At 48.7% G+C, this 23,903-nt stretch overlaps 1 protein-coding gene across 1 annotated transcript in view; it reads left to right on the plus strand.

The window, feature by feature from the left end:
- PCCA (propionyl-CoA carboxylase subunit alpha) overlaps window positions 1–23,903 on the plus strand; it is a 275,284-nt gene that overhangs the window by 122,105 nt on the left and 129,276 nt on the right. Inside the window, exons 13-16 of the mRNA XM_055119924.1 lie at window positions 8,566–8,709; window positions 10,380–10,454; window positions 14,717–14,785; window positions 17,137–17,212. Of these exons, the coding sequence (XP_054975899.1) occupies window positions 8,566–8,709; window positions 10,380–10,454; window positions 14,717–14,785; window positions 17,137–17,212 (364 nt within the window). The remainder of the gene's footprint in view (window positions 1–8,565; window positions 8,710–10,379; window positions 10,455–14,716; window positions 14,786–17,136; window positions 17,213–23,903) is intronic.

A 23,903-nucleotide genomic window follows, 5' to 3' on the forward strand; every position in this document is an offset into this window, starting at 1 on the left:
TGGAAGCTCAGTTCTCAGTTTTTGTTAACCGTGTGGTTTTCCATGAAGGTTGGCTCACTCAACATTCCCACCTGTGGTGAAGGAGGGTCCCTCTTCCAAACCTCCACGCCAGCACAGGTGGTTGTTTTTGTTCTTGTGATGCGTGCCAGTCTCACTGGTGTGAGATGATATTTCATTGTTATTTTGATTTGAAATTTTCTGATATTAAGTGACACAGCTTTTTTTTTTGTTTCACTTTGGGTCACACCGGTGATGTTTCGGGGTTACTCCTGGCTCTGTACTCAAGCATCATTTCTGGCGGTGCTCGGGGGACCATGTGGGATGCGGGGCATCAAACCCAGATCGGTCACGCGCCAGGCAAATGCCCTCCCTGCTGTATGGTCGCTCCAGCCCTGACATAGCATTTTTCATATACTCTTCTGCCATCTCTCTGTCTTCTCTGAGCAAATTTCTGTTCATCTCTCCCCCACATTTTTGAATGTGATGTTTTTGTTATTTTAGGGGAGGGAGCATCAAGTTCTGCTAGTTTTATATCTATCTTGGATATCAACCCTGTCTCTGATGGGTGTGTGCAGGTGCCCGCCCAGGCTGTGGGTCTGTATCTGGCCGTTACTTTCTTCCTGCTACAGAAGCTTCTTGGTTTGATGCTTGCCCAGTTCTTTCAGTTTGCTTTGCCAGTGGTTCGGAATCACTGAGGAACCTCTAGCTTTAATGTCCTGACATGTTCTACCTCTGTTTTCCCCAGGTTTATTTATGGTTTCATGTCTGATTTCGAAGGTCTCTAATCCATTTTTTTTTTTTTTTGCTTTTTTTGGGTCACACCCGGCAATGCACAGGGGTCACTCCTGGCTCATGCACTCAGGAGACATCCCTGGTGGTGCTCAGGGGACCATATGGGATGCTGGGATTTGAACCCGGGTCGGCCGCGTGCAAGGCAAACGCCCTCCCCGCTGTGCTATCGCTCCAGCCCCTCTAATCCATTTTGATGTGACTTTTGTGCATGGCATTAGAAAGCCATCTGGATTCCTGTTTTGCATGTGACTAACCAGTTTCCCCACCACCATTAACCTGACTTGGAGAGAGATGGTTTCAAGTGGACTATTCACTTCTTTTATTCTCTTTTCCTCATATGTTTTTGGATTTGCTATTTTATGTCTGACAGAAGACAAAGAAATGATCCAACGTGTTAGATCAATTTTCCAGAGGTTTGTTAGTTCCTAAAAGATGTTCTTAATCAGAGAAGCAGATCAGAAAGCCGCGTCTCCTTGGTTCAGGGGCTGTGACCCAGCAGCCCTCAGCCTCCCCAGCCCTGCTCATGGGCACCAAGCACAGAAGTCGAATCAAAATGTATTAGAGAGAGGCTGGAGCGATAGCACAGCGGGGAGGCCGTTTGCCTTGCACATGGCCAACCCGGGTTCGATCCCCGGCATCTCATACGGTCCCACAAGCACCACCAGGAGTGATTCCTGAGTGCAGAGCCAGGAGTAACCCCTGAGCATCGCTGGGTGTGACCTAAAAAGCCAAAAAAAAAAAAAAAATTAGAGAAGAGCAGCAAAATCCAGCCTCTGCCCTGCATGCGAGTGCCCCTTCGAGCAGTGCTCCCCCCACCCCCACCTGCATACTTGCGGTAGAGCAGGTCCACTTGCTTGGTTGTGAGCTGGGACTCGGGAGTTTCTGTTCCTGCTTTCAGTTGCTCAGCGGTTTCTGGCAGTGCCGAAAGAGAGGAAGACCCCGGGGCAGAGTCTCCTTACCCTGCGGCTCCACTCCCCCACCCTGCTCGTCCGTCGGGCCGCGCTGTGTCCCTGGAGTCCACCCGAGCTTGCTCTGGGGTCTGTTTGTGGTGGAGGGTCTGCGTCTTAATCTTCTCAGGACATCAGTTGTGCTGGATTAGTGCCTCCTTGATGACTTCCTTTTAGCTTAATTGCCTCTTGAAAGGTGCTCTCTTCAAGTCCAGCCAATGCGGGGTGTGTGTGTGTGTGTGTGTGTGTGTGTGTGTGTGTGTGTGTGTGTGTGTGTGTGTATACGGGGGGTTGTTAGGATTTCATCCTAGGAATTTGGGGATGGACGGGGGACACACCTCTCATTCCCTAAAGATCCCTCTCCTTTCTTCACTCGACCTTTTTTTTATCTGAGACGGGATTGCCAGGGAAGCGTTAGAATAGTAGCTCCACGGTGTTTGCTGCTGACTCGCATCATTATCTTCCAGGTGGGTTTGCGGGAGTTAGTGCAGGGTCGTCTCTTTCCCAACACGCCCTCTGAGTCCTGTGGATCAAAATCAAATCACTCCAGATCTTTATTTTGAAACCCTATCGTCTCGGAGAGGGAGAGCGTCAGGATTTTAACGGGGACGTGTCTGAGTCTGTGCTGGACGAAGCATCTCCCTGAGCCAAGAGGAATGGCATCGGGGCCCCTCTCAGCCCGAAATAACAGCAAGCTCACAAGGACAGTGCTCCGTTAGGCCAGGTGCCGTCATGCGACTCACGACTGTCTGGCAAGCTGCTGCCCCCTGCTTCCGTGGGTTAGCACGCAGGCGGCTTCGTGAGTCGGATCCGGCCTGTTCTGCGTACAGAGAGATCTCCTGTAAGCCATGCCTCTGTCCCCTGTACCCGACACAGGTGTAGCAGTCAGAACATTATGGGCTTATTGATTTTTATCTTATTTTATTTTACTCTTTTTGGCTTTTGGACCACACCTGGTGATGTTCAGGGCTTACTCCTGGCTCTGCTGTCAGGAATCACTCCTGGCAGTGGTCCGGGGAACTATATGGGATGCTGGGGATCGAACCTGGGTTGGCTGCGTGCAAGACAGATGCCCTCCCCACGGTACTATCTTTCTGGCCCCACGTTATGAATTTAGAATGACCTAATGCGAGTATCAGAAAGTCTTCAGGCTCACGCCTTTGTGTCCGCCCTGACCATCTGGCGCGCCTTATCTCTGCCTTTGGGCTCGGTGCTGAGAGGTAACATTCATGGTGCGGGTCCTCTGGACGCGTTCATCGTGCTCTGTGGGTCGCATTATCGTGGGGGTAGGGGGCAGGCTGCTGCTTTGGCTGGGCAGTGGGGCTCCGACCACTTCGCCGGTTGAGGAACACCCCAGCCCTGCCTCCCCCGTTAGGGGGCTCCTGCGGCTTCGCTGTCTTGCCCAGGGCAGCCGAGTCGGTCGGTGTTCAGCTGCTTTGACTCCTCATCAGACCTTGATTTTTCTCTCTTAAAATTAAAACTCCCTCAGTGTCCATTTTCATTTGAACGTAAGTCTATAATGAGAATTTCCTCTGCCGGGCTCCCTGGAGGAACAGGCTTCTGTTTGTTGCTGAGTTCCCCATCTTAAAGTCTTAGGGAGGATTAGGTAAATCGCACAATCAGATGTTCCACCCTTGAGCGAGCAAGCAGAGCGAGCCCCTTCCCGTCTCCCCTGGTCAGCCCACCTTCGTGGGAGACCGATGAGAGAAGATGATGGGATCGAGGCAGATATGTTTCAACAGTGGTTTATGGCAGAAAACCGAAAAGCTGTTGGTGTTGCCTTAATTTTTACTGTTTGATTTTTATGATTTTAGAGGTACAGAATAAATCACAAAATAGTACAAAGAGTTTCTCACATCCTTTCCCCGCCATGTTTCTGTTCTAACCTTTCGTCTCTGCTCGTGTCTTTGGCTCTCTTTCAGTGTTTAAAAGATTTGTTTTCTCTTGAGTCACACCCCGGGTGCTCAAGGCTTACTCCCGGCTCTGCACTCGGGGCTCACTCCTGGCAATGCTTGGGGGACCCTATGAGGTGCCGGGGATCGAACCCGGGTTGGCTGCTTGCCAGGCAAGGGCCCTCCGCACGATCTCTCTGGCCCTTTGGGCTTCTAGGTTGATTCTACCCGAAACTCGTCAGAGGAAATTGTGAGGTGAATCCCCCTTTCCGCCTAAGCATGGTGGTGCTTCCTAGATGAGGAAATTCCTGTACTGACCTCCACACCATTAGGACCCCGGGATATTCGTGGGGCTTGTCAGCTCTGCCCAGGCTAAAGTAGGGCAGACCCCCCACCGCCCACTGGAATGGAACGGTGAGTGTGTGTGTGTGTGTGTGTGTGTGTGTGTGTGTGTGTGTGTGTGTGTGTGTGTGTGTGTGGTGGGCGTGAGAGTACCCTTGAGGAATAGCAGATCATGGGGAATGAGGAGTGGGACTTCAGTAGGCAGTAGGTTGAGAAAAGTTTTGGGTTCCTTGCTAGTCACTGATTTATTTTATGGCGTAACAAATATTCTGGCGTCTCTGTTACTTTTACTACTTTCTCTCCATCTTTAGCTCGGCTTCACCTTTTTGGTGAGCTTGCCCGTGGCCTCCCCGTGAAAGCTCTCGTGGTGTTTTCCTTCCAGCCTCAGGGCTGGGAGGCTCTTGATCGCCTTTCGGCTAAGTCCGGCTAGGTTCTCCACCCCAGGGCCACCGGGAGCCCCGGGTCACCAACAGGGCCTCTTAGGGGGAAGGAGGGGGTCACTCTGTCAGGAACCCATCAGTGCCACTGGTTTTAGGACCGTCTAGTTTGCGCTAAGGAGGAGATAAGGTTGAAGAGGATCTGGCAGTGTCAGGACCTCATGCGTGTGGAAGCGCAGTGCCGGGAAGATTCACCGTCCCCAGCGTTCTTCACCGTTACAGTTTGGTACCTTTAGAGCTCAGAGGTGCAGCGACACCTAATTTACCTCTCTGTCGCCTTTCCCAAGCACAGTCGTTGGCTTTGGCGGGGAGAGAGGAGCTGAGGCACCACTCAGAGATTGGCGAGAGGCTAGAGCTGAGCTACCACAGTACCAGCAGCCTAGCAGGGACCGAGAGCTCGGGAGGGAGGCCTGAGGGAGGCCCGGAGGCACGGGGGCACGCCTGTCTGCTCTACGCTTGGAGCCGGAGTCTGTGCACGGGGTGGTGTCTGGTCACTGTCGTTGTTTGTACCTGTTTGAACAAAGATTCATGACTGTTGCTTCCCCCAGTGGAGCCGCTTTGTAATCTGCCTTGGATGATGCAGGAGTGTTAGGGCTTATTCTAGCTTTTTTCATGGGAACCATCTTTTTTTCCAAGGGGTTAGGTTAGGCAAGGTTTTTGTTTTTTTTTCCCCTGGCAGAATCAGCAGCTTTATCTACTCGAGCATCAGTATATTAATCTCTAGCGGATGGTTACACGGCCTGCCGGGTCCCTCTCTGTTTCCTGGGCACGGCTGGGAGGACGGTGAGGAAGTCAGGTGTGGGGACAGTCACAAGAAGGAAGTTTCGTTTTGCATTTTATTTTATTTTTTTATTTTTATTATTATTTTTTGGGGGGGTCACACCCAGCAATGCTCAGGGGTTACTCCTGGCTTTGCACTCAGGAATTACTCCTGGCAGTGCTTGGGGGAACCATATGGGATGCCGGGATCGAACCCGGGTCGGCCGCATGCAAGGCAAACACCCTACCCGCTGTGCTATGGCTCCGGCCCCTCTTTTTGCATTTTAAACATCCCAGGGCATCGTATCCACAAGTGGGTCCCGAGGATGTCTCTGCCCATGAAGATGCCCGGCCACGGCCGGGAGTGCCTGGCTCGCCGTGGGCACGCCGAGCCCCGAGAGCAGGGGGCGTGTGGTGAACTCTGAGTCTGAGGCGTGTTTCTCTGAAGCTCTCTTCAGCTCTCGTCAACTCCGTGTTTTCCAGACAGACGCCAAGTATACGTTTTCTTACTGATACTACTTGAGGCGCCCTGCTTGTCCACACGGGGTGGGCGTCAGGTGCACGCTCGCTCCTGTTGGAGTCTGCAGAGACAGGCTTGTTGGCCTGGCCTCCCTCTCCTGTAGCCTTCCTTCACCTTCGTCAGCATCCCATATGGTCCCCCAAGCACTGCCAGGAGTAATTCCTGAGTGCAGAGCCAGGAGTAACCCCTGTGCATCGCCGGGTGTGACCCAAAAAGAAAAAAAAAAAGAAGAAAGTCAATCTTTCGAACAGGAGTAACAAAGGGGCTAAAAGGGATGTTCCACAGGGCCTGTGGAAGAGCTTCAGAATTCCAAAATATTTCAAGAGAGATTTCTTTCAGAGGTGCTTAGGACTAAAAGCTTCTTTACAAATGTATTTGTTACCTGAAAAATCCAGATGTGTCTGTTGATTGTGTAGACTTGAACAATGCTTGAACCCAAGTGGATGTTAAAAAGAAAATTTTATAAGGAATGGTTTTGCCGTTAGCAGCTAGTTACCCGATGGATTGCTTTTGAGGGAGCTGCAGCTCGCTAATATGGATTGTGAAATAACTGTGCTATGTATGCATGTGGACTGGAGCAATAGCACAGTGGTAGAGCGTTTGCCTTGCACGCGGCCAACCTGGGTTCGATTCCTCTGTCCCTCTCGGAGAGCCGGCAAGCTACCAAGAGTATCCTGCCTGCAAGGCAGAGCCTGGCAAGCTCCCTGGGGTGTATTCAGTATGCCAAAAGCAGTAACAACAAGTCTCACAATGGAGACGTTACTGGTGCCCACTCCAGCAAATCGATGAACAACGGGACGACAGTGCTACAGTGCTGTGTATGTATGTATATATTCTGTTCTGTAACGCTTGAGTTGGGTCTCAAGGTAGGTCCATTTTTTCAATCCCACTCAACTGGGTCTAAGGTACCTCTCTCCTTATGCTACTATAAAGATTTTCTGAGGTGAAATAGAATCTTACAATGAATTGGTATCTATATATTTTCATACTAATACATTTTATAAAGGATGACATATATAGTTTGTAGCCATTTGTCTTTTTATTTATGTTTCTGTTTGGGGGCCATGCCCGGCAGTACCCAGGGCTTACAGGAGTCCTGGTTTTGTGCTCTGCTATCACTTCCGGCAGGCTCAGGGAAGCACATGGGGTGGTGGGATCAAACCCGTGTGCAAGGCAAAAACGCTCTACTCACCGTTCTGTCTCTCTGGCCCCTTTGGGCATTGGTCTTTGCCACCTACTTCCACTGAGACTTCTTCTTGAGGAAGACAAGAAAGTCCTACATCAGTGTGCTGATATCCACTCTGCCTCTCTCTCTCCGCTCGGGCTATTTTCTAGGAGCTGTTCATTGGTTCACTCATTCGTTTAATTAGTAGATATGTATTTATTTGCCTGGACTTTTCTGGGCAGTAGGCATCGACGAATTGACATCAGTCCCTTAGCTTTTGTCTTTTCCTCACCTGCTGAGGAAGTGTGAATAGTATTGCTGTAAAGTCCTCGGCCCATGGCGGGCTCAGCTCACGCGTGAAGAGAGGGGATTTACATGCGTCCCTTTCTTGTACAGAGTCTTGGATCTGGAAAACCATCATTTCGCTCTCAAAAATAAATATTTTACACCATCAAATAAGCTCTTTATTTAGCGTCGCATTTATTTTACAGAAAGGGTAGATGCTTATTTTAGTGATGATTTGTCATTAAAACTATGTCAAAATGTCTTAAAATGTTGTTGAAACTGTAAACATACTCATAACACACACAGAGCTAATTATGGGTGCCATCTGTTTATTTTTACAAAGCTTTTTTTTTTTTTTTTAAGACCGTGGCATTGTCTGCCTATGATAAGCTTCAAGATTATTATAATGACCAAGTCCTGTCCCTCAATTAGTGCCGTCAAAGATGGGGGAACAATTCTTTTGTTCACTGACCTTTTCCTGTGCCCCAGAGTGTGTGAGATATGACATGTTACGATAAAGAAACTATTGTGAAGTGGGTTTAGGACGTGCTTCATCTGGGTGGGGGGGAGGGGATCACTGTCACAGCAGCAGATGTGGCCAGAGTCGTCTTTAAATTTTTAAAACTTAGACTTTCGGGGCAGGCCCGTTGCTGGCTGTTGGGTGTCCTTGAGGCCAGTTGGGGTGAGGAAGGCGCCCATGGTCACCGCGGGTTGGCAAGGCACCTTGAGAGCCTCCTCTCGTCCGCGTGTGTCCCCGGTGCTGCCGTGGGTGGCCCGGGATCTCCCCCCCACCCCCCCACCCCCCGACAGCCCTGTCCGGCCGTTGTCAGCAGTTTGCTGAGCGCGCAGGGCGTTTCCCCGGCCCGGCCTGCTATTGTGCGTGCTCAGCGCTCCTCACCTAAGCCTGCCGGGAAAACAACCTGCCGGACCCATCTGCCGCTTTCTGCTCGGCCGCGCTGATGCGAGCCTACGCTAATCTGGTCGCCTGTCAGGGCGGGTTAGTGAAAGCACGCAAGTGGGCGAGGCGGGGCCGGCCAGCCGCGCTGCCAGGCCACGCTCTGCCGCTCCAGCTGCCACGCTAAGTGCAGCAAAACAGGCCGGGGCCTGGGGCCCGCCGCCCAGGAGGAGGTGGCTCTCCGGCAAGACTGTGTCAAAGCCAGGCGCGCCCCGTGTCCAGGGGGAAAGCGGGGAAGGCGATAGGGGTGTTTGCCCGGCGCTCTCAGAGGCGTTCCCCCCCCCCCCCCCCACCCCAGGTTCGGACGCCGTGAAGCAGAGGCTTCTGGCCGCTTCTCCCAGCTGGGGGCTCCTCCCTCCAGCTTAACACAGCCCGCGCTTCACCCAGGACCGGTCGCCGTCGGGGTGTGTGTGTGTGTCTCTGCCTCTTTGCCTCTGCCACCCCCACTGACGGCTGCTCTCGGCCCGGCAGGTTGAACATCCCGTCACAGAATGCATTACTGGCCTGGACCTGGTCCAAGAAATGATCCGTGTTGCCAAGGGCTACCCTCTCCGGCACAAACAAGCTGACATCCCCATCAACGGCTGGGCAGTCGAGTGCCGGGTGTACGCTGAGGTACAGTGAGTGCTGTCCGGCGGGAGGAGGGTGGTGTCACCCGGCCCGGCCACCCCTCGCACGCTCGTGGCTGGGGTCCGGCCCCGAGTCTGTCATACGGAATTGAATCAGAAAGAAGCTTCCATCACCACGGTCGAGCTCCCGGTGGCTGGGAAGGATGGAGTGTAATTAATTTCCCCGTATCGCTTCCTGGGTGCAGGCACAGCTCCTGGGCAGCTCGAGACCCAGTGGAGCGAGGGTTCGACACTCTGGGCCCGGTGACCCACACGGGTTGCGGTTCCGTTTGCTTTTCACTGGTCTGTTTGCTTCCAGACTTCACTGAAATAAGCCAAAGTGTTGGCCCATGATTTCTTCCTTCCTTCCTTCCTTCCTTCCTTCCTTCCTTCCTTCCTTCCTTCCTTCCTTCCTTCCTTCCTTTCTTTCTTTCTTTCTTTCTTTCTTTCTTTCTTTCTTTCTTTCTTTCTTTCTTTCTTTCTTTCTTTCACTTTTCCCCAGTATACACATTAGTCATGAATCCAATATTGACTTTTTCTCCAGTAGTTTTTTCCCCTTAATAATTTATCCCTCCCAGTTATGTGAAAGCAAAAATTGAAATGGAAACAGCAGGGCTTTTTGATAAAACTGTTTGTGATTTTAGTTATCTCTCAGCTGAATACTTTTTGTGTTTTAGGACTATATTCAGCAGGTAAGCTTTGACATCTGAAAATGTTTTTTTCCCCCAAGTGATTAAAACAAAAATGGAAGGAAACTTTATATTGCCTTTTTACTTTTGACATTGAAGTTGACCCACTGACATAAAAATAAATGTGTTTTTATTTTTAAAATAAATAAATAAATATTTGTGTTTAAGAGCACTGTAAGGGGCTGGAGCGATAGCACAGTGGGTAGGGTGTTTGCCTTGCACACGGCCGACCCGAGTTCAATTCCCAGCATCCCATATGGTTCCCTGAGCACTGCCAGGAGTAATTCCTGAGTGCAGAGCCTGGAGTAACCCGTGAGCATTGCCGGGTGTGACCCAAAAAAAAAAAAAAAAAACACTGTAAGTTGTTGGGAATTGCTAGCTTAAGGATCTTGGGGGATTTGTTTTGTTTTGTTGCTGCTTGCTTTCTATTATACTTCAGTTGGTATTTTTTTTTCTCCATCATCACTATGAAACTGGACTTATGTAACATTTATTCTGATGATCTAAGATAGTCAAGAATGGAGTACGTTTCCAGTAGCACAGGCAGCCCTTTTAAGGTCTTTATTTGAAGAACCAGAATTCTTCACTCTCACCATATGTGCACTGTTTTAAGAGTAAGAAAAACAAATATCTGTAGTAAACCACATTTGTTGTTCTGACCTTGAGCATGTTTTGATGTAGCGCCTAGGTTATTTTATTTTTGCCCAAGGCATTCTAAGAAGATTTATAAAAAGTTGGAATTTTACCAGCTTTCAGTAGCTTGCAATCAAGGTCAGACTAAATTCTGCTTACAGTTGTGTCTGATTTTTAAATACTCTGCCCTTTTTTCTCCGGAGAGTTTTGCCCTGTTGTCAAGAGGGTTTGTGCTTGGGTAAAGACTGGTTGGTGGAAATAGCTCTACTAAAGCTTCTTGGGTTTATAAATATCGAATCTTCCTTGTGCTGATTTATGTCACAAAGCTTGCACTTCCTTTCCTTTGAACTCTCAGGACCCCTACAAGTCTTTTGGCCTACCGTCTATTGGGAGACTGTCTCAGTACCAGGAACCCACACATCTGCCCGGTGTAAGTATTCAGCTAGAATATAGTCAGAGCTTTAAATACGGGATTTTGCCGTGCTACTTTATTAAAATATGTTAACATTAAAGCATGTAAATGAAAGGACAAGTGGAATTCTTGCAGAATCATGCCTTACAAAAAAAAAAAGTTTTGTGCTATATGTAGGAAAGTCCGAATTCACTTGGCAGGGAAGACCAGAAGCATCTGACTTTTGAGTGAGTGAGAGTTACCCAGTTCTTCTGACATCTAGGATGAAAAAATATATATATATAGATCTTGGAATCTTAAGAATAACTTTCTGTGCTGCAATTCAGTTGTTTAACTAAACCTGATGCAGCTTTCCCGGAGAGTCGGACACGAAGAAATCCAGGCACCAAACCAGCTTGTTAACGGACGTGGATTAAATGAAAAAGCAAGCCGTGCCCCATTCTCTCCTTGTCACGAAATTTAAGAAGTACTTATTATTTACACCAGTGAAAGAAAAGCGATCACTGTCCACTTTTTCTTTTCCACAGTTGTTCTGTATTTCATAGTCGCTCTTTGAATAGATTCTGCTGTGTAAAAAGAACAAGGACGTAGCCTTTCTCTTAATCAAGGTAATCAGTGCTCCCGCGCGTGACACCCTGTCGGCCGGGGGTGGAGGCTGCCGCGTCTGTGAAGGAGATCACGCCGTTGGAGGACCAGCCCGGCGCGGGTGCACGATTACAGGAGGAATTCTGAATTTGAAGATGTTACTGGATACACAATTTATTTCACTTTTCAAATTGTTTTTGCCCATGTGCTTTCCAAAGGGACTTGACCCTTTCCCGGCTGGGAGGCGCCATGCTGTGTTCAAAGCCTGGAGGCAGAAAAAAAAAATTGTAAAAGACTTAACAGGCATTATGTGACGCTAAATAGCAGATGAGAAAACAAGTAGCAGAGGGACATAGCTAAACATTTTTTTAATCAAACGAGAAAAGTATTAAATAAGGATGCCTAATGATTCCTCGAGTTGTTAGAAGTTTCTACCGTGTCGTAATCGCTAGCAGGATGTCAAACATTTTGCCCTCGCAAGTTTTTGCAATTTGCAATTTTCAAACGTGAGACCTGTTGAAAGTACAAGTGATAATGGACAAACTCTACCCCCTGCAGGCTTGGTCCCACCAAATCTTTCTTCAATTAATGCTGCCGCAGGAGTTTTATGTAATAACATTTGCGGTTGCGAGCCATCCATAGAAAGGAAAAACAATTAAAATGCCTTAAATGTTCTGCTCACTGCTGTTATTTGCTTGTGTGAATGTCGCATGTCAGCTAAATGGACCACGGAATAGATAAAGTGATTGGGTGCTGGGGAATGCACACGAAGCTTTGTCTATCATTATTGCTGGGCGCCATCAAATTGATGTCAGCAGGACAGTGGACGCGCTGACAGCTGTAATTATGTATCTCCATGGTGATCACTTTTGGCCTGTCGTAGAGGCCCCCAGGCCCCTCCCTGGAAGCATTTAATCAGATTGGCTGTCACTTGTCAGGTAGACAAGGCGGGCTGGGAGCTATGCTGGGGGAGAGGTGAACGGAGGAGATGCCGTTCGTTTCTCCGGGGCTACCCTTGCGGGGGGGGGGGGGACGGGAGGTGGTTCAGGTGGGCCAGCGGCGTCCAGGCTGTGGCCAGGCACGCTCGTCACCCACCAGGGCTCACCCTCACCCCCATGCTGGGCTGGCTCGTCCGGGCCCTCCTGCTCCCTCCTGTGTGAAACCTTTTTGGTCACAAGAGCTGTCGGTTCCAGTGCTGGCCCGTGGTGGTTCTTGCCACGTGCTTCCCGAAGCCTGCACTTCACTTCCAGGGCAGAGATGAAGGTTTCTCTGCCCATCCCAGATAACCCTGTTTTGTGCATTTGCTACTTTCAGGCTGCAGCCTTGTTCTGTGTGCGCCAAGTGTGATTATAGGATAGATAACAGTTCCATTGGACTTGATTCATAAAACTTTACGTGCAAGAGCAAAACCGTGTGTGTGTGTGTGTGTGTGTGTGTTTGTGTACACATCCTTTGTTTTCTTGGAGGAATGGGAACTTGTCTTGGCTTTTTAATCCATTATTAGACATTGAAAAACCCTGGCTACTGTTTGAGAAAGTTACATAAGCAGAAACTTAAAAGTTAGCCTGAGCACTCTATTTTACGATTTTAAATTGGAAATGCTCTTTTGTTATAAAGGTATTTGCTGATTTTATACATATTATGTGTGCACACATATCTCTCATTCTATCTATGTATATCTTAACCTGTATATTGAAATGAAAATTATGTACTTTGTCATCATATTAGTAAATAGTAAAGAGATAATGAATACGGGACCTTGGTAATTTAATTTTCAGGAATATGTTTTTCAAGGTACCTAAATTTTTAAGGAATGAGTTATAGTAAAATGGGGTAGATATACTTTACTGTCTGTTATTTTGATAGTATGTTCAATAGAATGGTTCCATGCAAGTCACCTAGTACTTCATGTAGCATATAGTGTAGGATATGCTTCTTCAAGTATAAAGTTTTAGAACTTTTACCAATCTCACTTTAAACATAACCCTAGCAAGCTTATTTTAAATAAGGCTTGATGGTAAAGTTAGCTCCCAAAATTTTTGCTACTAAAAGTGGAAGATACAAATTGAGAAACATATTTTTTATTGTGTGGCTTAATTGCCCGTTGCTCTTCTGGGGCTGTTGAAAGGTAGTGAAGAATTGGATCAAGATTTTAGAGTTTTCACAGCTGTCCCCTTTTTATATTTTCTAGTTTTCATAAACACGGAATTTCATAGACTTTTGGCTTGTGACCCTGAAGTCTGTTTTCAGTGAGCTAACCATATTTTTGAATTCCACAGAATGACTTGCATTTAAAAATTCAGATTTTCCTATTTGTGGATGCAAACACCTTTCGTCATTATTTTTGTGTGTGTTTGCAAATGCAGGGATAAACACGCTCTGGTAGTTCTAATAGCTTCTAAAACCTTACAGAGTAGCAGTGATTTTTTTTTTTTTAAAGAGAATGCAACCGTGCTTTATCTTTTGATGGCACCATGTAATAAAGCCATCATCATTCCCTCATGTGGCTATCCTAGACAAGAGGTTCTACATGTGGTCCCTTGATAATTGCCTAAATTAAAATATTAAAGGCCTAACAGCCGCTGGGTTGACCTTTTTTCTGCCTTGCTGCAGACAGATGAGCGGCTGTTCCTTTAAAAGGCATCTTCTTTCCCACAGGTGAAGACTTGGGCCCCGTCCTTCTCCCCCTCCCCCCCTTCTCCCCCCTTGGCCACCCAAGGCCCCTTCAAGCTGCTTCCACGAAATTCCTCCATCCTCTGGACCCCTAGGACCCGCGTAACAGCCTCCAGTATTTTGATTAGCTCTTAAATACCTCAGATTCCAAATGCAGGCCCCGTAATTTAATAACTATCTCGTCCTCGGCACTTGCTCATTTGGAAAGTTTTGCATGGCTGACCTCTGTGCCTTGCCGCTGCCGGCAGGCCGGGAGATGAGAGCGGGAGTCAGCCGCGACTCCCTCACAGCAATCAGCCTCTTCAAAAGGATATTTTGAACTCGTGTTATTCCTCCCTCCCCCCGGCCCCTCCATGAAAATCACAGAATCAGAAACTCTAATTGGAGCCGCGTCCTTACAAAGCAGGGCCTCGGGGAAAGCTGTGTAAACACCGACGTCTCCGGGGACGGCAGCAAGAGGGGGTGAGGTGGGGGGGGCAAGACCGAGAGGGTAAAAAGCAGAAAAGGGACGCGGTGCAGGTAGGATGGCCCCGAGAAGCCCCGACTGCCCGGGGCTGTGGGAGCATCTCAGCCTGGGCACGATTCGCCCCCCGCTGCACGCAGGCATCTGCCAGCAGCTGCCGAGGGCCTGCCGGCGGAGTCGGGCTTGGTTGAGTTTTTCTTTTTCCTTTGTTGGTGATTTCTTAGTTTCTTCATGTAGCGGGAGAATTTAAAAACAAACATATATACGTTTTACATATATATACACATAATACATATATACACATCTAATTACATATACATGTATTGTGTATATCTTTACCCGATATAATAATATAATATATTATATAATAACACCAGGATAATAAAGTCTCCCTGTGTTTAGTTTGTCTCTATATTTTTGGACCTGGGACCGTTATTTGAGCTAGAAAAGGCCCGTCGGTGTGGGGAAAATGAAGCTTGTTGGAGAGGGACGTATTTGCCCACTGCCAAGTTTGTTTAATTAATGTGTTTTTTAAACCTTTCTCTTCTCTGTCTTCCAGGTGCGGGTTGACAGCGGTATCCAACCTGGGAGTGAGATTAGCATTTATTATGACCCAATGATCTCCAAAGTTAGTTCCTCTTCTGAATGGTTTTTCTTTCCGTGGGCTACTGTTCAAGATGCTGGGTGCATGACATGAAATCGGCGTTTCAGGGTTTGAGAATTGAGCCTTTATCTGAATCATGTGTTGTAATGAAACAAGTATGTTTGCACCGACGGGAAAGTGAAAGCAGATTTGCTCTCTCCTAAGAGAGCATTTCCACTGCGTATGCCCCGCTCCCCGGTGGGCCGAGTCCTCAGCACTGAAAGGCTCCTCTGACCTCTGGCCCCTCCGGGCTCCTTGCGAAGGGAGGGAAGTTTGGTTCATTCCTGACTGTCTGGATGTGAGCTCGGATCTCCAGGCCCAGGGGACGAGGCGCTGGAGGGACGGCTCCTCAGGGGACTTGTCACGGCTTCACTCCCTTTGCACCATCACTCATTTCCCACTGAGGAAATGTGACAGAGTTCTGGGAGACTCTGAGACATCCGTCGGCCTTTTTGAAAGTTCACTTTCCAGAACAAACAACTTGAATGTTCTGATTTTCAATCTAGAATCATAAGACCTTGTAAAATGTAAAGCTCTTTTTTGTTCTTGTTTTTTTTTTTTGGGGGGGGGGGACCACACTGGTGGTGCTCAGGGCTGAACCCTGGCTCTGCCTGTAGCGCTCACTCCTGGCAGGTCGCAGACCGCATGGGACGCCAGGGATCAAACACTGATTGGCGTGTGCCAGGCAAGCATCCTACCCACTGTACTATCCTTCCAGCCCCTACAATGTTAAAATTCTAACTTGATGAATCAAAACTATGTATTTTATTGAGAAAACACTATTTTCTTTTTATTTATTTTATTTTCTTTTTATTTTTTTATTAGTGAATCACTGTGGGGGTACAGTTACAGATTTACACATTTTTGTGCTCATGTTTCCCCCATACAAAGTTCGAGAACCCATCCCTTCACCAGTGCCCATTCTCCACCACCAGTAAACCCAGCATCCCTCCCACCCTCCCCAGTCCCGTCTCCCCCCACCCCACACTGCCACTATGGCAGAGAAAACACTATTTTCTTAGAAGCATTGGAAGTCCAGTCGAGGAGGTGATCTTCTAAACCCTCTTTCCTAAGGCAGTTATTCCCTGAGTGTACATTTTATGTAGTTGCAGGAAACAAACAATTATAATTTTTTTAAACCTAAGCTTTTAACTGATATTATTAAAATAAAGTTTATGTTTTTTTTGTAAGAGAAATGCTATCAAAAATACAAAAATATTGCAGATAGGATTTAATGGATGTGATTCTATTTTTAGAGGAATACATTTCTTTTCAGATAAATAGCCTGCAAATTAATTTTCAACATGACTTGATATTGAAGAGTTAAGAAGATACACTCAAATCACTGTAAACTACATATTGGCTTATGTAAGGACCACAGAAATATTTTATGAATAATTAAGAGCCTCTTGGTAGTTTGTGTAAGATATATACATAGACATACAGTCATAAAGAACAGTATCACTTTTCCATTAAAAATATTCCATTGCTCTTTGATGGTTATGAGGATTTATTGATTTTTTTTGGCCGCACCTGGCAATGCTCAGGGCTCACTCCTGACTCTGCACTCAGGAATCACCCCTGGTGGGGCTCGGGGGACCGTATGGGGTGTGGGGATTGAACTGGAGTTGGCCGTGTTTAAGGCAAGTGCCCTACCCACTGAACTGTCACTCCAACCTTGCTCTGTGCCCTGTTTCTCTAGCACAGATCCCTTTGCTTCCATAAGGAGGGCTGACGTCAGGGAGGTCAGTTAAGGGTATGTGGGACCAGGAGAGCAGAGAAACTGGGCGGGGGCAGCAGGAGCCGCCAGCCGGGAAGCCGTGCCGGTTGTCATGGCGCAGCCCGCGTGGTTGGCCTCTGGTAGCTTTCCTGTGAAATTATTTACGCTTTTCGTTTTGTTTTTTATTTGGGATCCACACCCAGTGGTGCTCAGGGCTTACTCCTGGCTCTGTGCTCAGGGGGTCAGGGGCTTGGGGATCAAACATGGTATGGCCTCTTGCAAGGCAAGTGCCCTCCATGCTGGACTGTTTCTTCAGCCCTTTGCTTTTCTCGCTCCTCTTTTCCTTATTTTTTTTTAAATTACAATTTTCTTGCTGGTCTCAAATTGTTTTCTCCAATGATAGTGAAGAGTAGGAGAGAAGTCTGAGCTCAATTCTACCAGCCACTAAAGGAAAACCTTAGAGAGCTGCTTCCCATGAAAAATGGAAGCGCCCTGTGAAGTTTCTAGAAAGTTCATTGGGAGATATCGTGATTTGTAATAGGACGACTTGTTTGTCCCACCGAAAGGTCGATTCGTGTGTAAATTCTGTTCTTGTTGCTTGTGTGTTTGCTTCCAGCTCATCACGTATGGTTCTAATAGGACCGAAGCGCTGAGGCGGATGGAGGATGCTCTGGATAATTACGTCATTCGAGGTATGGACGGACGCTCGAGGTCTGTCACTCTGCTTGACTCCCAGGGCGTGGTGGCGGTCAAAGACTGAAGCGGAAATCAGTCAAGGCACAATTCAGTTGCCACACTTACAAAGAATAGGGGTATTGGGCCAGAGGGCAGGGTGCTTGTCTTGCACTTGGCTGACCTGGGTTCGATTCCTAGCACCCCGTAGGGTTTTCCAAGCCCACCAGGAGTGATCCCTGGGTGCCGTCAGTAGCACGTCCTGAGCATTGCCATGTGTAACTCAGCACAAAAAAAAACAACAAAAGAAGAGGTGTTTTGTTTTCTTCAGCACTCCTATGTTTTCCATAGAAGTCCTTATTTATTTGAACTGTTATTGATGCCCTGTCCTGGGTCAGTTAGTAGCGTTTGACCTGTGTGTTGATAAGCAAATGATTCTTTATTCCTGTGTGTGATTGGCCAGTGCAGTCTGGCAGCAAACTCGCTGTATTCTTATTTGTTTTTGCTTTTTAAAGCACAAAGCTTGAGACTGTGTGGAGTTGTGGAACACAGAAACCTATCTTTGAGTCATTTGAGGGTAGAACTCTTTGCGTCAGTGAACTAGAAGACATCACACAATATTTTCCTACAGTTGCCTTTTGAGTTGTGTGCTAGAGTCATTGGAAGGCCTGGCCGGGAGGCCCCGGGCCCGTGGGAACATCACCCGGCAGCCATTGCGTTTCAGCCGTCACCGCAGCTGCATTCGCTGCCTTTGGGGCTGTCTTGCACTCTGACCTCTCTCGGCAGCGTTTTGTTGGTCACGGGGAGATCCCATTAGTTTAGCCCAGGATACCTGTGGGGTGACGGACTCTGATCACGATCCCAGCAGCACCTGGGCCTTGTGGGTGTCTGACAGACCGCGGGCGGCAGTGTTTGGCTCTCTGGGCTTACAGGGCGAGAGGCCGGAGAGGCTGGGTCTGGGAGAGGCAGAAGGTGGGGTTGCCTGTGGTTGCCAGGACCCCCGCTGCGCCTCCTGTGCAGTGGCCTTGCCGGTTGGAAAGCCCCCCCCCCCCCGAGAGAGCACAGCAGATACGACGCCCCTCTGGCACCCCAGCTGGTCCCCCGAGCCCTCGGCCGTGACTCCCGAGTGCAGGGCCAGGAGTAAGCCTTGAGCACCACTGGCCCCAAAACCAAGAGTGAAAAAAAAAAATTCAATCCCAGCAAAGAAGCTTCCCTACAGGTCGCACAGGCTGTGAGCCACAGCCCCCGAGAAATCACTCCAGCTCTGTGCGTCTGTCCCCCCACACCCGGCCCGACTCTCGGTGGGGCGTCCAGCCCACAGCCCTTCGCCCCAGGCCAGGCACAGCGGGTAGTTCACACGACCGCACCTTCGTGGCCAGGGCTGTTCAGAGACTGCCCGGACACAGCTGTTTCCCCGGCCGTAAGTCGTTCCTGCTGCCCGTCCGTGTCTTCCTCCAGCTTCCCCCTCCTCAGTCCTCCCTTCTCTCTTCTTTTCCCTCCACCCAGTGGCACCGAATGTGTTGACTCTCCCTCCCGTCCGGGGGATCCACCTTTGTCAGTGAAGGTGGCTTAAGTGCACCTAAGCCTGTTAGAAAAAAAAAATTCAGCATCAGTATCCAGAGCATCTGAGAAGGTGAACCACTCCTTCCTCGATCGTTCCCCTCTTCCGGTCCATCCTAATTATGGAGTAATGGCTGGTCTTATTTTTTGATTAATTAATTATTTGGGTTCTGGCTCCTTTTGTAGGTGCCCCGTGTGGTCACGCACAGCAGACTCCTGTCTTCTCTGTATGCTGGGGAGTCGGCCTGAGGGGTCAGTTTCCTACAGGATGTGTATGGTGTGTCTTGTCACACACACTCCCCCCCACTCCTGTTATTTCTAATCTGTGTTGGAAACACATCTAATGTAGGGATGTGTTTGTGCATATTTAAGGACATACACCTTGGATATACATATACTTGGCAGGATTCTTCCAGAGACTTCTAAAGCATTTGTGTTTCATGGATTTCTTCCCCTGGAGGCCCCCTACTCCCCCCATTTTTTTTTTTTTTTAGTTTAGTTTTGTTTTGTCCACACCCAGTGAGGCGCAGGGATTACTCCAGGCTCTGCACTCAGGAATTACTCCTGGTTGTGCTCAGGAGACCATGTGGGTTGTTGCTGGGGATTGAACCCGGGTCAGCCACATGCAAGGCAAGCATCCTATCCACTGTAGTATGGCTCCAGCCTCCGTTTTTTCTTTTCTTTTTTTAAATCATGGGTGTTAGATAACTAGATTTTGTTTAATTTAGATTCCACTCTAATGAGCATGAATGGTAAATTCATGAATTTGAGACCGTCTGAGCTGGACTTTTTTTGTTTGATCACCTTTCTCTTTAATTTTGATGTCCCCTGAGCATCAAACTTACTGCCCCCTTTTCAGGAAAAAGAAATTACTCAGCGTTGCCTGGAAATGTGCCTTGTTGGAACCGATCCTTAGAAAGCCTTGCCCCCAGTTGCACCTGAGGCCACTGCCACCCCCACCGCCCCAGTGGATGCCCCGAGCTCTTTGCTAGAACATAGGTTCTGGCAAACCAGCACTTTGTCAAGGTGTTAGGTCAGTGTTGGTCTCAACTCGAAGTTCTTTTGCTACACTCCTCTCGGAAAGAAATGCTCGTCCGTATTTTATAAGATCTCTTTTGTGTCTCAGTGAGTGCACGAGGTAACGTGGTTTTATGTGCAGTGTCAGGGCTGACTTGTCATCCTCGGAAGCTCTTACTTTTTGTACACCACATGGAAAGCAGAATGCATTTTTAGGTTGTCCTGTCCCACGGGACTTGGTCAACGTGGGTAACCGGGAGAGGGTGCGAGAGTGAAAAGGAGGCAGACGCAAGGAGAAAGAGACAGACACAGACAGACACAAGAATGGGAGCAAGCTCCAACTTTATTTCTCCTTAGCTAGTCTTTTATAATTGATTATATGAGGAAGTGGGCAGAATGGGAGAACAGCAAAGAATGCAAACGTTAAACGAAACTGGATGTGGGCCCTGATGCAGTTTCCCTGGGCATTGTTCTGCAACCTTTCCCAAGAAGCGGTTGTTCCTAGTTACAGGTCAGTTTGTACTGACATATTGGTGCCCAGGCATAGGTTTCTGGCTGTTCCCAGGTATGGGTTCCCGGCATTGGGTGCAGATAGATTTTTTTTTTTTTTACCTTAGCTCAGTCTGAGATTCCTTTTTTTTGTTTTGTTTTGTTTTTTGTTTTTTGGGTCACACCTGGCGATGCTCAGGGGTAACTCCTGGCTTTGCACTCAGGAATGACTCCTGGCGGTGCTCAGGGGACCCTATGGGATGCTGGGAATCCAACCCGGGTTGGGTGCATGCAAGGCAAACACCCGACCTGCTGTGCTATCCTCCAGCCCCTGAAATTCCTGTCGTTGATCACTGTGATTAAACAGAGGAAAGGCGGCAAGCCTATCTTATCATGGCACCATTTAGTAAATAGTGATTTTGGTCAAATTGCTTTGTCTCTCTGAATCTTCATTCTCCACATTTTGCAAATGGCTGCTCTCTGCCTGATCCTGGAGGGAGGGTTCAGTGGGGCTTGGAACAGAACCAAGTTCAGTTACTTAAGTTCACATCTTCTTTTCCTCTTCCTTATTTTACGATGATAACATTTCACCCAACGCTTAACGGAATATAGGGCTGGAAAGATAATTCAATGGGAAAGACTTGGGTTCAACCCCCAGCACCCCATGTCGTCCCTGGAGCCCACCAAGAGTAATCCCTGACTGCAGAGCCAGGAGTAAACCCTGAGTACCACCAGATGTGGCCCCCAGACAAACTTAATGAAAAGGATTAAAAGCCCAGTGATAAATTCCAGAAATTAATGGATGTCAGAAGATCCAAGATCATACAGTGGGGAGAGGAAAATCTCTTTGATAAACGATTTTGGGAAACATTAAACATCCTCATGGAGAAGAATGAGTGTGGCTGCTCCCTCATCCCCCCCTCACAAAATTGCATTCAAACTGACTTCAAGATCTTGATGTAGGGGCCGGAGCGATAGCACAGCGGGTAGGGCATTTGCCTTGCACGCGGCCGACCCGGGTTCGATCCTTGGCATCCCATATGGTCCCCCAAGCACCACCAGGAGTAATTCCTTAGTGCAAAGCCAGGAGTAACCCCTGAGCATCGCTGGGTGTGACCCAAAAAGCAAAAAAAAAAAAAAAAAAGATCTTGATGTAGACCAGGACCATAAAGAATACAAAAAAAACAGCCTTAGTCAGACTGCAGCGCTGGAAGTGTTCTTGGGAATGCAAGCTCCACAGTGCAGGACGTTTGATCAAATATAAATGACTGGGACTGCATTCAAAGACCAACCTTAGGACAGCTGAGGAGCAAGCATAAACAACAAGCCTACGAATGGGAAAATGCTTTCGTGTACCATGCACCATGCGTCTGATGAGGCCCAAGGAGTACAAACAGCTCACTGCACCCAACACGTGAAAGCTAACAGAAGGAAGAGTGGGCAGGTGGTCTGCATGGACACTTCCCCAGAGAAGCCCTGCTATTGCTTAACACAAACCAGTGGGAAGCGGCCTCCTGGGAATGACCTGCATCCTCATGAACGGTAGCAAGTGTTGGTGAGAGGTTGGAGCTGAAGGAGCCGTTGTGTGGTACTGGTACTGAGACTTTGGAAAAGCAACACTAGTGAGCTCGCAGTGGAATACTATTCAGCTATTCAAAAAAGAACGAACATTTGCCACTGGCAGGGAAATAAAGAGAAAGCATTTGGGAACAGGTGAAACAAGTCAGAAGGGGAAAGTCAAGTACCAAATGACCCTGTTCCTATCTGCAGTATAAGGACATAAAATTGAAGGGTAGTAGGCCAAGGAGGTGGCACCACGCTTTGGGTTCGATATCAGCACCATGCCACCCCAGGGGACTGTGGTAACTCCAGTAACTTGATGAACGGACAAAGTCAAGTAAAAATAAATGAACCGACACTGACAACGTAACTAGCGTTACTTGTTTCCAGAGAGATAGTACAGTGTAAGTAGGGTGCTTGCCTGGCACGCAGGCTGCATATTGTCCTCCGAGCACTCCCAGGAGTAAGTCCTGAGCAGTGTGAGGAGTAGCCCCCTAGAACCACCCCAAGTTACCACCTCCCAAAAAAATAAAACCATCAAAAACCCAACCCAAACACAACTACCGTCACTTGAAGGCGAACGGAGGAGTCTTGGAGAAAGGGTATCAAGACTTTTCCCCTCAAAAATGTTCATCTGTTTTCAGAGAATCTCCCTCATCTCAGGGGTGGGATATGCCGTGGGTTCGGCATGGGTGCGGGTGTTGAAAGCCTGCTGTAGGCCACGCCTGGCTGTGTGACTGTGGTATGTTTCAGGGCACCCCGTCCTACCCACCCCCCAAAGCACCTGCCATACCTGTCATTAAAGAGTTGTATCATTGTTGTGTCATTGGTTGCTGAGTGTTGCGTTGCCCCACCGGGGCCCTAGGTATGTGTGCAGGTAGCAACCGTGTTTCTCTTGTCATGACCCTTGTCTGTCCTCCGGACTTGTGGCAGGACCCGGCATGTGGTCGGAGACGGAGGAATGCTTGTGCAGTGGATGCACGTGTGAGTGGTCCTAGCCCTGTGTCAAGGAGTGCCTGGTACCCTGCGGCAGCTACGTAAGAACTACTCAGTAGTGTAATAGAAACTCAGAGGTGTGCTGTTGTCGTGGAGTGAGAAAGCACAGTGGGACTTGGAAGGCGTCAGGAGGTTTATCGGGGCCCAGGAGTGAGACTTGGTAGGTTTATCTGGGCCAGGCATGTGGGGAAGGCCCTGGGTTGGACCCCTGGAACCTTGATACACTGCCCGGACTTTTGACTTCAGGCATTTTTCCAGCCTGGAGAAGAGTTGAGTGCCCGTAGTGGCCTGGCGCCGGGCTGGGTTGCTTCACTTCCCTGTGCGTACTTGATTCTCTTCCTCTCTCTATTTCCACACTACGCCTCCTCTCCGGTCTTTCTCTCTCCTGGTTTTTGTTGAAAGTTGCAGACCCCACGGCCCGTCACCCCTCAGGGTTCCGGCGTGCATCATACGGGTAAGATTCCGTCCCTCCTGCCCTGCGCGCTCCATCGGCACATCCCAGAGGCCCAGTGCAGGCCCCGCCCATCTGTCGGCCCCTGCTTGTCCTCCATCCTGCCCTCGTCATCTGCTTTGTGGCCCATTTGCAGTCTCAGTTTGTGTGTTGTCTTGGTTACGGCCTTTCCTTCTTCATCTCTTTGTATCTCATACGATTCACTCTTCAGAATGGTTCAGCGCGGGGGCCAGAGCGATAGTACAGTGGGGAGGGTGTTTGTCTGGCACGCGGGTGGCCCAGGTTTGATCCCCAACACCCCATAGGTCCCCTGAGGACCTCCAGGAGTGAGCCCTGAGCATTGCCAGGTGTGGCCCCCAAACACAAAACTAAAGAAATGAGTAAATCGCCAAATGTGCTCTCTGCTCTCGTCCTTGTTGGGAGGGGCCTGGCTGAGCACTGTGGGTCAGTCATCAGCATCCTTGTCCTCTGACCACTAACTCAGAGGCTGTAAGAACCAGACCTACTCAGAAGTGGCACATGTCCTGGGGGGACCAAGCGCCTTTAGTTGAAGACCCCTCTCTGCCAAGGCTACTGGCTTTGATGCCCCTCGCCCAGGGCACGCCAAGCCCTCCGGTGGTCTTTTCCAGAAAGCCACT

This window comes from Sorex araneus, chromosome 1 (genome assembly GCF_027595985.1).
Source record: "Sorex araneus isolate mSorAra2 chromosome 1, mSorAra2.pri, whole genome shotgun sequence".
Taxonomy (NCBI): Eukaryota; Metazoa; Chordata; class Mammalia; order Eulipotyphla; family Soricidae; genus Sorex; species Sorex araneus.